The sequence below is a fragment of the Excalfactoria chinensis genome, chromosome 9, assembly GCF_039878825.1.
Source record: "Excalfactoria chinensis isolate bCotChi1 chromosome 9, bCotChi1.hap2, whole genome shotgun sequence".
In the NCBI taxonomy this organism is placed as follows: Eukaryota; Metazoa; Chordata; class Aves; order Galliformes; family Phasianidae; genus Excalfactoria; species Excalfactoria chinensis.
Genome location: NC_092833.1, coordinates 12122305 through 12135401, shown reverse-complemented (window position 1 = coordinate 12135401; position 13097 = coordinate 12122305). Strand labels below are relative to the sequence as shown.

The 13097-nt window shown below is 61.5% G+C and overlaps 2 protein-coding genes across 3 annotated transcripts; both read right to left on the bottom strand.

Annotated features, from left to right (window-relative positions):
- Positions 1 to 1193: 1193 nt before the first annotated feature.
- LOC140256307 (PHD finger protein 13-like) lies at positions 1194 to 5668 on the bottom strand. 2 transcript variants are annotated; one of them, XM_072344723.1, is made up of 5 exons: positions 5438 to 5668; positions 4225 to 4317; positions 3500 to 4103; positions 3186 to 3224; positions 1194 to 3076 (listed from the first exon to the last, which is right to left on the bottom strand). In XM_072344723.1, the coding sequence occupies exons 1-5, from the start codon at positions 5516 to 5518 to the stop codon at positions 2850 to 2852; spliced, it is 1044 nt and encodes a 347-aa protein (XP_072200824.1). In that variant the 5' UTR covers positions 5519 to 5668; the 3' UTR covers positions 1194 to 2849. The 2 variants fall into 2 exon arrangements, with proteins under 2 accessions (XP_072200824.1, XP_072200823.1); XM_072344722.1 differs by having other exon boundaries at positions 3186 to 3221; positions 5438 to 5664.
- A 162-nt stretch (positions 5669 to 5830) lies between these two features.
- On the bottom strand, positions 5831 to 13093 carry ABCF3 (ATP binding cassette subfamily F member 3). Its single transcript, XM_072344229.1, has 21 exons — positions 12940 to 13093; positions 12666 to 12813; positions 12508 to 12587; positions 12170 to 12222; positions 10950 to 11047; positions 10724 to 10846; positions 10267 to 10533; positions 10047 to 10127; positions 9471 to 9530; positions 9321 to 9377; positions 9113 to 9135; positions 8791 to 8846; positions 8470 to 8670; positions 8220 to 8296; positions 7949 to 7993; positions 7716 to 7848; positions 7325 to 7413; positions 7101 to 7192; positions 6836 to 6968; positions 6558 to 6645; positions 5831 to 6438 (listed from the first exon to the last, which is right to left on the bottom strand). The coding sequence occupies exons 1-21, from the start codon at positions 13010 to 13012 to the stop codon at positions 6280 to 6282; spliced, it is 2136 nt and encodes a 711-aa protein (XP_072200330.1). The 5' UTR covers positions 13013 to 13093; the 3' UTR covers positions 5831 to 6279.
- Positions 13094 to 13097: the final 4 nt, after the last annotated feature.

Below are 13097 nucleotides of genomic sequence, written 5' to 3'. Positions count from 1 at the left end.
GACGACTGCGGGCTCTTCATCCACAAGGAGAAGACGTGGATGGCCGCCAGCCCCGACGGCATCGTCACCGAGGCCAAGACGGGGAAACCGCTGGGGCTGCTGGAGGTGAAGTGTCCCTACAAGCACCGCAACAGGACGGTGCGGGAGGCCTGCAGGGACAAGGACTTCTGCCTGGAGCTGAGCGGGGACTCCTACGCGCTGAAGCGGGATCACGACTACTTCACCCAGGTGCAACACCAGCTGGCGGCCACCGGCTTGCAGCACGCCGACTTCGTGGTGCACACCAACAAGGAGACGGCCATGGTGCCCGTGGAGTTCGATGCCAAGTTCTGGGGGGAGACGGAGCCCAAGCTGGAGAAGTTCTACACCGAGGCGGTCCTTCCCCACCTGGAGCAGCAGGCCGCCAGCGCAGCCTGGGCCAAGGAGGAGTAGAACCCGCTCGCTGCTCTCCCAGCTGTTGGCTTGGCTTTGGGTCGGCCATGCAAACCCTGCTGACAAACCCTTAGAGTAGAAGCTGCACCTGAATTTTCTGCTGTTCCTGCTCCATTCACTGCTTCTGCCCCAGGATGAAAGGAACCACACCAGCAAGGAATGAGTTTGTTCTGCACGGGGAGGGAGGAACGTCCTGGAGCCAGCCCCGCACTCAGCCCCGCTGCCACCCCGCACTGCTTCTGTTTGAGCCCTTGGCACTGTGTGATGGAAGCCAGCACGTCACGTCCGTCTGCACTGGAACTCTGTGGGGAAAACTGGATCCTTCAGCACCTCAACACTTCTTAGCAGGACTAAACCTCAATTCCACTTGAGTGGAAACCGATCAGGACAGATTTATGTGAGCTCGAAACACGAGTTGAGAGCTAAACCATGATGTGCCTTAGCAGTCGCAGCAGGGTGCAGGGGCAGCCCTCGTCCCGAGCCATCCCGCTGTGCTCAGGAATGGGACCAGAGCAGCATGGGGCAGATGCTGCCCATGCAGGAGGGGAGGCTCTGGGTTCCTGCAGCGCAGCAGGGAGGTGGGCATTGCCCCTGGGCTGCGTGATTCACTGTCAAATAAAACACCTGTTGAACCACTCCTTGCCTGTTGTGTGTGCAGCCTGGGGGGCACCTGCATGGGGGGTTACACGCAGAGATGTTCAGCAGCTCGGCCAGCTCCCACCTGGGAGGAAAGGGAGAAACAGGCCGAAGCCAGCACCGTTATGGCAAAAGTACTTTATTATGTACATACGACTCCAGCCACACTCCACAGGGCAAGGACCAGAATTTGCTATTTTACATATCAATACAAAGTAACTATAAAAAACATAAAGCACTTTCGGGGCCCAGGCTTTCCACAGGAGAGGCACAGGGGATGAGCCTGGGGATCGCTGGGCGGCAGGGGGCTGCACCCCCCACCTCCCCCAGCTATGGTCCCATAGTAACCCAGATGTGCAAGTAGGAGAGAACCCAGCTAAGACAAGTAGTGATGGGATGGGCGAGTTGGGGCTGTCCCACACCCCGCTCCAGCAGCACAGTGCCGGGTGGCACTGGGACAGCAGCGGGGTCTGCATTCCCCACCCAGAAAGTGCAGAAGGCACCGGGCCAGGCTCTTTGGAGGGGCTGTGAAGTAGGATTTGGACAGTGAGTGAACGCACACATTGCTCACAACCAAGGGCAATGGGGAAAAGCCTTCCACTCTGAACTGGTAGGTCCTGTACCTCTGGAGCAGCGGTTGCATAGCAGGAGGGGCTCAGGGCCTGTTCCTGACATCAAACTTCACTCTTAAGCGTCAAGAAATTAAAGTAATAATACAAAAAAACAGCCAACAAAACCACTTCTGTGCTGGAGGGGCACGCTGAGAAGCAAAGCCCTCCCAGCACCCAGCTCTATCAGAGCTCAGCTCTCAGCATCACGCAGATGCTCCACCTGCAGGCAGGAGATGGCTGCAGGGTACAAGGTTCAACTGTTGGAAATGAGAAACATGGAAATCCAAGCAGAATGCTTCCCGCTGCCCGTCCCACGCCCTACTCGCTCTGAAGGTAGCTGGGTTCCCTACCACCAACCTCACATCTTTTTTCAGACAGGAGACTTTAGTGCAACCGGAGTATGTGAACCAAGAGGACTCAAAGAACAACTTGTCTAACAATCTACCATAGGATGCCCTTGCTGCACACCGTTCTTCGCCCAGTGGGACTACCCTGAGGTCTCAGGCACAGCAGCTGAAATCAGAAGCACCATATGACAGGGGCAGGGCCTCCCCTGTGCAGCCTGAGGGGCCGATGAGCCAGAGATGGACACCTGATGCCCAACACAGAGCAGCCTGGTTTGCTCCAGGGTCGGGCAGGGCCAATATTCCTTCCTTCCTCTCATCCTAGAGAGCAGCACACTACACAGAGGAAGCTTGCCTGGGCTGTATCTACATCCTGGAAGAGAACTTGGGTCACTGGGGCTTCGCCATCGCAGCCCACCTGAAGGTCTCAGGCAAGGACGACGGTGAGGATGGATAAAGGAGGATGGGAGCCACATCTTAGAATAAGCGTGAGCTTCCACCACGCCACATGGAAACTATCTGGACTAGATTCTCCTCAGCTGGCCTGGGGGGAAGGCACCGAGCCAGGTTTGTGCAAGGACAGAGATGTTTCTGAGTGACCCAACGCACGGCTCCTCTCCCCCAACAACTCGGGGGTAACTGAGCTCCGTGATCAACACGACGCCCAGGGAGGGCGCGTGGCAGCTTCCAGGAGACAAGGAGCGAGGGGGACAGCCCAGCACCACAGCCCAGCCCTTCCCCTGCCGTTACTGCATTGATTGTCTAGCCAGATTGGGCTACAGCCTGAGGTGTAAAGAGGGCCCTCCCCCCCTCCGGCCCCCCTCGCTCAGTCACAGAAGCGCTTGCGGGGCACCGTCCGCGCTCTGTTGGAGCGGCGAATCTCCTGCTTGGCGTCACGACACCGCTGGCAGATGAAGATCTCAGGCACGTTGGATTTGCGGATCTTGGCACAAGAGAGGTGGATCCAGGTAGCGCACTCACTGCATTCAATCATGGGCCTCCCCGCGAAGGGCTTCAGGCAGAAGCAGGTGATCAGATCCCAGGCGTCATCGTCTGCTCACAGAGAGAAGGACACGGGTCAGAAACAGCCCCACAGCTGTGGTCTGACCCCCACCGTGGGGCACAGCACCACCTCTGAAACCGCAGCACCCTCCCACCTCACCTTCTGCTTTGGTGTTGGGAGCTGCTGCAAATTCATCTGCTGGTGTTGCAAGAAGGGAAAGAGAAAAAGTAAAGACCAGATCAGCAAGGCACCTTTACAGCCAACTCCTTCCCTCCCTGACACCTTCCCAGCCCGCACTGCGCTCTCTATTGAGGAAAGTCTCTAAAAACCAGGTCACCTCCTGGGCCTCTGCTCTCCACTTGTCCCTTCATGGGGAGAAGCCAAGACCACATGCAAGTACGGGTGGCCCTGGCCAAGGGAGGGTCGGTGCTGGGCACCAATCACAGCACAGCTACGTTCCTTCAGACACTCACCGCTGAGCTGAGAGCTCCCTCGGCTCGCGTCTTCCCCTTCGCTTTGGTCCAAGGTAGTACAAGAACCGGGGCTTTTCCTCCCTCCAGAGCACTGCTCCTGCTCCTTCAGCTGCAGATCGTCTCCTGCTGGCTTCCCTGCTCCCTGTGCTCCGTGCTCCCAGTCCTTCTCCTCCTTCATCAGCTCCTCCAGGAGGGCACGAGGCTGTGGGTCCCCAGCCAGGTTGAGGGAAGGCTCCATGAACTCTTCTTTCCCAGGCAGCACCCGTCCCTGCAGCGCAGCCAGCTCTGTCCCACGCTCCTGCTCCAACCCAAAGCTTTTCCCAGCGCTCAGCTTCTCCACCTCCTGCTCCAAGATGAGTTTCTTCACCGGTGGCTTCTTCCGCTTCACCTGCTGGGGCCGGATGTCATAGAAGCCAGAGGGGAAAGCAGGGCAGCCCAGAAGCAGGCTGCTGTCTGCAGCCCCCCTGGCCGCGCTCCGGCTGCTCCTGTCATCTGCCAGGAGATGGATATCGGAGGAGTGAGAGGAGGCCCAGCTATCGCTGTCCTGCGTGCTCCCCGTGCTGTTCTGGGGGCTCATGCTGCCGCCGTGACTCCAGGGCTCGTTCTGCAAGAGGGGAAAGCACAGCAACAGCGTGAGATCACAGCAGGGACAGCACGAGACTGCAGCACGGACAGCAAGTGAGTGTCCATGGGATGCACGCAGGAGCCTTTGGTGGGGGACTCACCTCATCGGGGTACGGGATGTACCCGGCGTAGGCCAACACGAAGGTGCAGAACTGGTTGAAATCCTCCACGGTTCTCTGTCGCTTCTGCAAAGGCTGCAACGAACGGCACGGACGGGTCAGCCCCGGGTCAGCCCCTGCCCACGTACCCACGAACCCGGCACACGGACACACTGGGTCCCGAGCGGCCGCCCCACCCCTCTCCCCCCGCCGTCCCCACACGCGGCCCGGTCCCTTCGCCCCCCGCAGCGGGGCACGCCCAGCAGCGCAGGAACCGTGAGTCAGAGCCGGGGAGCCCCGGGATGCCGGGGGCGGGCGGGGGCCGGGGGGGACAAAGTCATGGGGACGGCGCTGCGGGAGAACGGCCCCCATCCCCCCGTACGGCACGGGGCGGGGAGCGGCGAGGGGGGAACGGGAGCGGCACCCCCCCCTCGCCCCCCACCCCCCGCACCGCCCCGGCCCGGCCGGTCCCCGCCGACACCTGATCGCTCCCAAGATGGCGCCCGCGCTCCCGGGCTGCCCCCGGCCCCCCCAGCCCTCCTCCCCCCGGCGGGGCTCCGCTCCCCCCCCGCACCGGGAGCGCACGCACAGCTCCGGGCCGCGGGCACGCGTGGGGTGGGGGCGGAGGGGGGGCCGCAGCTCTTCCCAGCCCCCGGGGCAGCGCGGCCAGCAGCCTCCCATCCCAGCACGGCACCGCCGCGAGACCGACCCCGCTCCCCCAGCACAGAGCCCTCCCAACCCCCACCCCCCCCCTCCAGGGCCTCGCGCACACACACAGCCCCCTCCGACCCCCCCCAAACTCACAAAGACCCCCATAGACACACACGGAGCCCCCCCAGCTCACACTGGGCTCCCGTACACACGCACACAACCCCCCCACCGCCCCCCGGCACGCTCCCAGAGCCGCGATACACACGGAGCCCGAGGCCGCCCCCCCCCCCGGGACCTCTCCCTCCCACGCACACACACAAACAGCCCCCTCCGCCAGGGCCCCGCACACACACACACACACACACACACACACACACACACACACACACAGCCCCCCCCCCCCGGCCACGCCGGATCGGCGCACACGCACACGCTCCCCCCACCCCAAGAACCGCCGCTCAGCCGCCCCCCCCAGCCACTCTGCCCCCCTCACCCCTCACCCCGCCCCCCTCCCACCCTCCCGATCCCAACAAGGACCCCCCCCATCCCCCCGGACCCCGCTCACTTCCTCTCCCCCCGGGGAGCCGGGGCTGGGCACGGGGCTGCTCCCCGCCGATCGCGGCCCTCCGTCCCCACCGGCGTTCATCGCCGCCCGGCCCAGCAGCAGCAGCACAGCGGTAGGAGCGGAGGGTCGCTCGGTGTCCGCCGCCGGTCGGAGCGCGGCCGCCAGCACCGCCCCGGCCGCAGGGGCGGGCCCACCTGGTGGCGGGGAGGGCGGCGGGGCGGTGCCTGCTGCGGGCCGGGCCCCCTCGCCGCCCCCGGGACCCCCCCACCGCCCCTGGGACCCCCCCCTCCCCACCTCATCGCAGAGCCGCCCCCGAGCCCCGCGGCGCCCCGAGCTCGGTGCCGGGTGACCCCCCCACCCCTCCCCGTAACCCCGCACAGACACGAGAGCAGCGCCCGTAGCGTTCCGGTTTTATTTACACCGCAGGTTCCTCCGTGCCCGCGGGCACCCCGAGGGCCCCCCCCGGGGGTCCAGAGCCCCAGGGCTGGGCAGGGGGGAAAGGCAAAGCGCGCCCCAACCCCCGCGCGTCCGGGGGGTGGGGGGGAGGTGGGGGCACTTGTAGCAGCAAAAGGCCTCGCTTTGTGCTGGGGGGGGCGGGGAGAGGAACACCACCCATGGGGAAGGGGGCCGAGCAGAGAAAGAGCAGGTCTTTCCCCTCGCCCCCTACCCCCAGCCCCCCCCAGCGTGGGGCACGGCGGTGGGGAGGGCACGCTGCCTTCCCTCAGCACAGAGCAGCACCTGCAGCCCCACGCCGGCCTCACACCGCATGGGGGGAGGGCACAACACAGAGCAGCGCAGCCGGGGGTCACCGCGGACCCCCCCCCCCCACCCCCCGTCCGGCCCTATAGGAATCCCTCTTTGCGGAACTGCTCCTTCAGGATGTCCCTGTACTGGTCGAAGCCGCCCTCGATGCGGGTGACGGTGGCATTCTCACAGACCCACAGCTCGTGGCACACCAGGCGGATGAAGCACTCGTCGTGGGACACCAGGATGATGCCGCCCTGCCAACACGCCACGATGGAGGGGGATTGAGCACAGCCAGCATTAGGGGGCTCCGGCTGAGACACCCCAGCTGGAGGCTACAGGGAGCTGTAGGAAGATGAAGGGGATGTCGCCTTACCCGGAACTTATTCAGCGCCTTCGCCAGCGCCTCGATGGTCTCCATGTCCAGGTGGTTGGTCGGCTCATCCAGGATGTAGAAGTTGGGGCTGGAAAAGAGGACAGCACCCATGAGTTCCAAGCAGCAGCAGAGCCGCTGCATCCTTCTGCCCTGTCTCCACAAAGGGCCCCAAAATGAGGCTCCATCCGCAGGGCAGCAGCGGGTCTCTGGCTGCCCACCTTCCTCAAACTCCAGGGATGCAGCCATATAAAAATGAAGGGTATCTGGGGGACAATTACCAGGACATGGTCATCTGGGCAAAGGCCACGCGGCTCTTCTGGCCCCCGGACAGGCTGGCCACAGGGCGCACAGCCAGCTCCCCTGACACCCCGTAGCTCCCCAGCTGGTGCCGGTACTCCTCCTCCGTCTTCCCTGCAGAGCACAGCACAATGTGCCTATAGCACATGGGCATCCATGTTTTAAAGGGGGAAAACCTGACTGGGACATTGAGGGCAGCAGGAGCTGAGGAGAAGGCCCAGATCTCTCCACATCTCCAAAACCCACCTGGGAATTTCCTGGCCAGCAACTCTACAGCGCTGATGTTCAAGTCCAGCTGATCCACGTGGTGTTGGCTGAAATAGCCAATTTTTAGGTTTCTGCAGAATGAGAAGAAATGGGGAAGTGGTTCCTATAACCACAGCGTTCCCAGCCCCATCATCTGCAGGAAGGGGCGCAAGAGTGGGTGAGCAGCCACCACTCCTCCCCCTCCAGCCCTTCCTACCAGGTACCTGTGAGCATGTCTGATCCCTCTGACTGGTGCCAGCTCCCCCATTAAGATCTTCAGCATGGTCGACTTGCCAGCTCCATTTTCCCCAACCTAGAGAAGCAACAGCAGCATTGAAAGAGCATGAAACCCTCAGAGCCACCTCGGGGATGGGGAATTTCAGCCCCCTTGGATGATCACACAGCACTGCTGGAACACAGTCCCTGATCCCTGAGCTTAAAGACTAGCTGGCCCAGCCTCCATTTGCAAGCACACAGCTTGAGGATGAGGGCTCCTGACACTGAAGCCGGCCTTGCTCTGAGCAGGGACTTGGAGAGCTCAGAGGTCCAATAGCTCCGTGATGGCTCTGTGGTCACTCTGTGATGGCTCTGTGGTCGCTCTGTGATCCCACGTACCACGCAGATGCGGGACTCCAGGTCAGCAGAGACAGACAGGGAACGGAATATGTAGTGACTTGGGTCGTAACAGAAATCTACTTCATCCAGCTGCAGGATAGGAGGGGAGAACTTCTCAAAGCCATCGGGGAACCTGGGATGGCAGGAGGAGGTGAGAGATGGCCAGGAACTTCACAGCTCTGCTCTGAAGGGAAGCCGGGTCCCTTCCAAGCAAGGGCTCAGGCGACACTTACTTCATCATCACCTCAGACTCCTTGTCCACGGGTTTCAGCTCTGGCCTGCAAATAGGAAAGCCACGGTGTAACTGAGGTGCCTTGCACTGACCCCACGCCAGAAGCCCACGTACAGACTTCAGCTCCGCAGTGCCTCATCCTGGCCAAAGCCTCTAGACCAGAGACACAGCACCCAAAGCCCAAAGCAGCCATCTCTCCACACACGGTGTCCTCCAGGTTCACCAGCACTGCCCCCTCCCCACCTCCGCAGAGCAGCAGGACGGGCACTCACAGCTTCTCCAGCAGCTTGAGCTTGCTCTGCACTTGGGACGCCCGGTTTGCATTGTAGCGAAAGCGGTCGATGAAAACCTACAAGTGACAAAACCTCATTCAGCCGCAGCCAGCCCAGCACTGCTAAGCCTTCTGCAACAACAGAGACACAGACGGCCGCGACGCCGAGCAGCAGTGAATACGGGATGTTTGCTAGGAGCAAGGGGCAAGGCTGGGAGAAGTGTCCCAGCCCTGCTGTTTTCTCCCAGTACCTGGATATGCTCGCGGTACTGCTGCTGCGCCTCGTACTCCCGCTGCTGGTTCTTCAGCCGCTCCTCCTTGGTCTTCATGAAGTTCTCAAAGTCCCCGCGGTACGTGTCCAGCCGCTGGGAGTGCAGGTGGATGATGTCCGTGGCCACCGTGTTCAGGAAGTTCCTGTCGTGGGACACCACGAGGATGGTCGACTGCCATGTCTGGAGGAGACAGCGAGAGGGAGACCTGAGGGAGCCCGAGTGCCAGCACCCAGCAAGGCAGGACACCAGCCTGGGAAGATGTCCCCGTCCCCTGGTGCTGTGCCCCATTCCCACCCCTACCTGCAGGTAGTTCTCGAGCCACAGGATGGCCCTCACATCCAGCATGTTCGTCGGCTCTGAGGGAAGAGAAAAAAGGCACAGAGTTCAGGTCAGGAGGGGCTGGGATGGCTGGATGGTGCTTTTTTACACGGGAAAGACCAGTGACCAGCCCAAGCAGGTTTCCCGGGTGAGGATGGCTCCGTTCCACTGCCAGGGAGCGCTGACAGCCCTGTCACCCGAGCTATTTTGAGCAGGCAGCTAAAGGCCACGCTGCCTTCCCAACCCAGCAAGGGTATGGGCAGGCCCAGCAGCAGGGTTAGAGGGACCTGTGGTATTGACTTACCGTCCAGCAGAAGGAGGTCTGGCCTAGGGAAACCAAGACACGGGCATCAGAAGCAAAAAGAGCACAGGGTCAAGGCAGAGCACGTTTCACCACACGCTGTGATGCCTCAAAAGCTCCCCACCCTGACAGTCTGAGAGGACCCCCAGGCAGCCCCCCCTGCAGCACGGACAGCAAGGAAGGTGAATAGAGTGCATGACTGGACACTAACCTGGCAAACAGGGCTCTGGCTAAGGCCAGTCTCATTCTCCAGCCTCCAGAAAACTCTCTGAGCAGAGAAGAGATTGCAGAGAAGGGTTACAGCTTCATCAGAATAACTCAAGTCCATTCCAATTTTGATGCCCAGAGCCTGGAGACTTACTTGGTTGTCTGTTGCTGCATCTTTGTGTTAAAGCCCAGCCCAGCCAGAATGACAGACGCCCTGGGGTAAAAGCAGAGAGAACTGGAACACATCTGTCTGCAGAGCTCAGTCTGAGCTCCTGGACCCATGGTCACCACGGGCACTCTGCTATGTAGCTTAAGGCCACCGTGGTGCAGGAAAACTTCCCTGCAGGCCTAAGAGCAGCATCTGGCTGCAAAACGCAGCCCAGTTTAAGACACAGCATCCACATGCAGTCCCAAGAGACTGACAAGCAGCTTTCAGCTCACTATTACCAGTATCCCAGAGATACTCCCTAGACAGCAGGAATCTGAGGAGGTGTGAGTGGAGCAGCAGTAACAGCGCCATTTGGGGGGGAAAAAAGGAACAACAAAACCTCCAGCTGCTGGGGAAGCTCAACTACCTCTAGCCCAGTAGAGCTATGATAGAAGTAGAGAACAGCAGCAGGGAGAGCCCCTGTCCCCACACACAGGATTGCAGGACGGCAGCATCACCCTTCTGTGCTCCAACCCACGCCTGGCCATGCCAGCAGACAGCAGTGCCACAGGGCTGCCTCACCTTGCTGGGGCCTTGTCTGCCTCGATCTCCTCCAGCTTGGCGTAGATCTCCGACAGCCTGGTGCCTTCCGTCCCTTCTCCCCTAGAGCAGAGCAGAGAGAAGAAGAGATCAGGATCTGAGTGCTGAGGGAGGCTGATCACCCCAAGCAGGACGAAGGGAAGCAAGACCTCATGGACAAAAGGCCGAAGAAGGACTGAAAACCCAGCGATGAGCATCTCACCTGCCAGCATTCACTTTGGCCGTCAGCTCCTTTTCCTCCCTCAGCAGGCTCTCACGAGTGGTGTCACACTCCAGCACGCTCTGCAGGGCCGGCGTCTCATCACCTGCCACCTCCTGCTCCACGTGCAGGATGCTGATGTGTGAGGGAATGCGCAGGCTCCGACTGGCGATCATCTTCAGCAGCGTGGTCTTCCCCAGCCCGTTCCTGCCCACCAGCCCGTAGCGCCGCCCAAACGCCAGGTTCAGGTCTGCTCCTGCCAGCAGGACCCTAAAGGGAGGGAACGGGCAGGAACCTGCTCAGACTGCCCCAGAGGAGAGAGAGGCAGCCAGCAGCCCCCAGCATCCTTCAGGCTGTGCCTCCGCATCCTTCCTGTTGCTTCCCCGACACTCTGCAATCTGGACCTCACCGTGCTCTGAAGCCCAGCCAAGGTCCGTCCCACGTCCCCAGCTGCACTCACCGCTCACCGAAGGAGACATCGAAGTTCTCAATGCGTACGTCGTACGACTTGTTCTTGCCCGATGACTCCATGCGGGTCTCCTTCTTGCTGGCAGCTTGGCTGGCAGTCGCCTCCTCGAGGACTCTGCAATAGGCAGAACGCAGAGAAGGGGCTCAATGGGAAAGCTCTGTATGCTCACATCCCAGCCAGAGCAGCCTGGGGGAGCTGGAGGCACCGCTGTACTCACAGAGGGCTGGATGACTTCACGGAATCCCGCTCCATCCTCTTGTCCTGCTTGGCTTTCAGCTTGGCTTCTGCCTTCTCCAGCTTCTTGGCATTCACCATCTGGGGCAAAAGTACTTGTGAGAGCACGCCTTCAGAAAAGACCCAGAAACCCAAACCCAAGAGAAAAGAGAGCTGTCGTCCCTTCATGCCTGGAAAGAATGGAGGGCAGAAGGGAGCTGGGACTGGGGAACTGGGACAGCCTCAAGGAGGCTAATGGGGCCAGTATGACACTTCAGGAACGCAGTCCTAAACCAATGGCTTGTACGCAACGGTTTGGCCTCAGCGAGCAGAGTCTGGCTGACCTTAACCCATATGCTCTTCCCCATGACCCGTTTCTCTGGTTTCAGGGGCTCGAGTCAGCCAAGGCACTTCAACAACCCCACCAACAAGGGCTGGACTAGATGATCTGCAGAGCTCATTTCCAAGCCCTATGATACCGCGACCTGAGCTAACCCAGCATCGCCTGCACTCAGCCTACATCTACCCCAGCCCAGCACCACCGAGCGTTTCCCCTCCCCTGTTAAACTTTAGCCAGTTTGGAGTGAACTCAGGTTAATGCAGCGGATCAGTCGTGGCAGAACCAAAAAACATTTCATTAAATCCGGAGGCAAGAAGCAGCTTTAACACGGCTTCCAATCTTGGCCAGCCCCTCAGCTCACTCCTCGCTTCCCCAGGGAAGCAGAGCACCACAACAGGCCCTGCCCACAGGTGCCGCTGTCCTGGCTTTGTATCTGCACAACTGTCCCCACAGTCAAGCCTGGGGGCACCCGATGCAGAGCACAGCCTGCCCCACACCTAACAGCTGTGCGGGGCTCAGCTCTCACTGAGCGGGGCAAGAATCCTTCCTGTACATCATAACCACTCGATCAAAGCTGCGCTGTAGGAGCCAAAGTCCATCCTGAAGTTAGAGACAGTGCACTGTGAGCATTACCGCTTGACTGACCATGCTTTGAAGCTCATTAAGATAAAGGAAAATAGTTAAGTTAATAACCTGTTAGCTCCCCTTGAACCTTTATGCAATTGAGGCCAAGAGCTTCCCCAATGACACAGAGGCAGGGCACCCCTGTACCTCTGTGCTCCACCGCTACCTTTGGGCCTGGCCAACCCCAGCAGGTGAGAGGACAGCAATGGGGTGCAGAGCTGCAGCCCCACACAAGGGTTGCCCCCGCAGCCGTCACTTACCGACGTCTGGCCTCTCTTCAGCAGCAGCCCTGGCAGCAGGTCCGTGTTGGCATCTGTGAGGGGATGGGGGGGAAGGTGTGAGTGGTGGGGTCCCTCTCCTGGAGGATGGGGGGGAGCAAAGGATGGGAGATACAGAGAACTGAAGGACGGAGGATTGAACGATGGGGGTCTGAAGGGCAGGAGAACACAAAGGTGAAGGGCTGAAGGATGGTTCCCACACATCCCGGCAGCTCAGCCCAGGACAAGGTGGAGTTGTGTGGGTTTTGGTGCACCCCAACCATCCCCCCGAGCCCCGGAGCGCAGCCTCAGCCCGCTGCCACCCCCCGGCCGCCGCTGACCGTATCCGTCGGTGATCTGGGAGAGCTGGATCGGGGCGTCCAGCAGCACCTGGCTGCAGCGCTGCGCCCGGGCTTCGTCCCTGCGGGAGAGAGTTGGGTCGGGAGGCCTCGGAACCGCGGCCGTGCGGGGCGGGTGGTGCCGGCCGTTCCCCGCTTACAGCTGCAGGCAGTTGAAGAGGCGCTGGCACACGTCGCGGATGGCCCGCTCGTCCTTGCCGTCCCGCGACACCTCCCGCAGCAGTTCGCCCACCGCCTCCTCCAGCTCGTCCGCCGACTCGAAGTCCGCGCCGCTGCTGTGCAGGATCCCTGCGGGCACGAGGCGCCGATCGCGACTATCGCGACTATCGCGACCGACGGGCGGACACCCCCCCCCCCCACGTCCTTGCCCCGAGCGGCTCCGGCGCGAGTCCCGCGCTGCGGGGCGGCGCTCACCCGTCACGTAGGCGAACACCTCGCCGTCCAGCTCCGGGAACTCGCTGCGGAGGATGTCGGAGCACGACGCCATGGCGCTGCCGGAGCGGGGACCGGCCCCGCCGCCGCACGGAGCCCGGCCCCGCGGCACAGGCGGAAGGAGCGGAGACGGCGGCGCG

Bases quoted from the DNA above. Each gene is read 5' to 3' on its own strand.
- LOC140256307 (XM_072344723.1), bottom strand. From the start codon at position 5,518: ATGAACGCCGGTGGGGACGGAGGGCCGCGATCGGCGGGGAGCAGCCCC. The intron at 4,318-5,437 runs GTGAGCGGGGTC...CGTTCGTTGCAG, and splicing joins GCTCCCCGGGGGGAGAGGAA to CCTTTGCAGAAGCGACAGAG. The intron at 3,225-3,499 runs GTGAGTGTCTGA...TTGCAACACCAG, and splicing joins AGGGAGCTCTCAGCTCAGCG to CAGATGAATTTGCAGCAGCT.
- ABCF3 (XM_072344229.1), bottom strand. From the start codon at position 13,012: ATGGCGTCGTGCTCCGACATCCTCCGCAGCGAGTTCCCGGAGCTGGAC. The intron at 10,128-10,266 runs GTGAGATGCTCA...GCTCTGCTCTAG, and splicing joins GCCAAAGTGAATGCTGGCAG to GGGAGAAGGGACGGAAGGCA. The intron at 9,531-10,046 runs GTGAGGCAGCCC...CTTTTACCCCAG, and splicing joins GCAGACAAGGCCCCAGCAAG to GGCGTCTGTCATTCTGGCTG.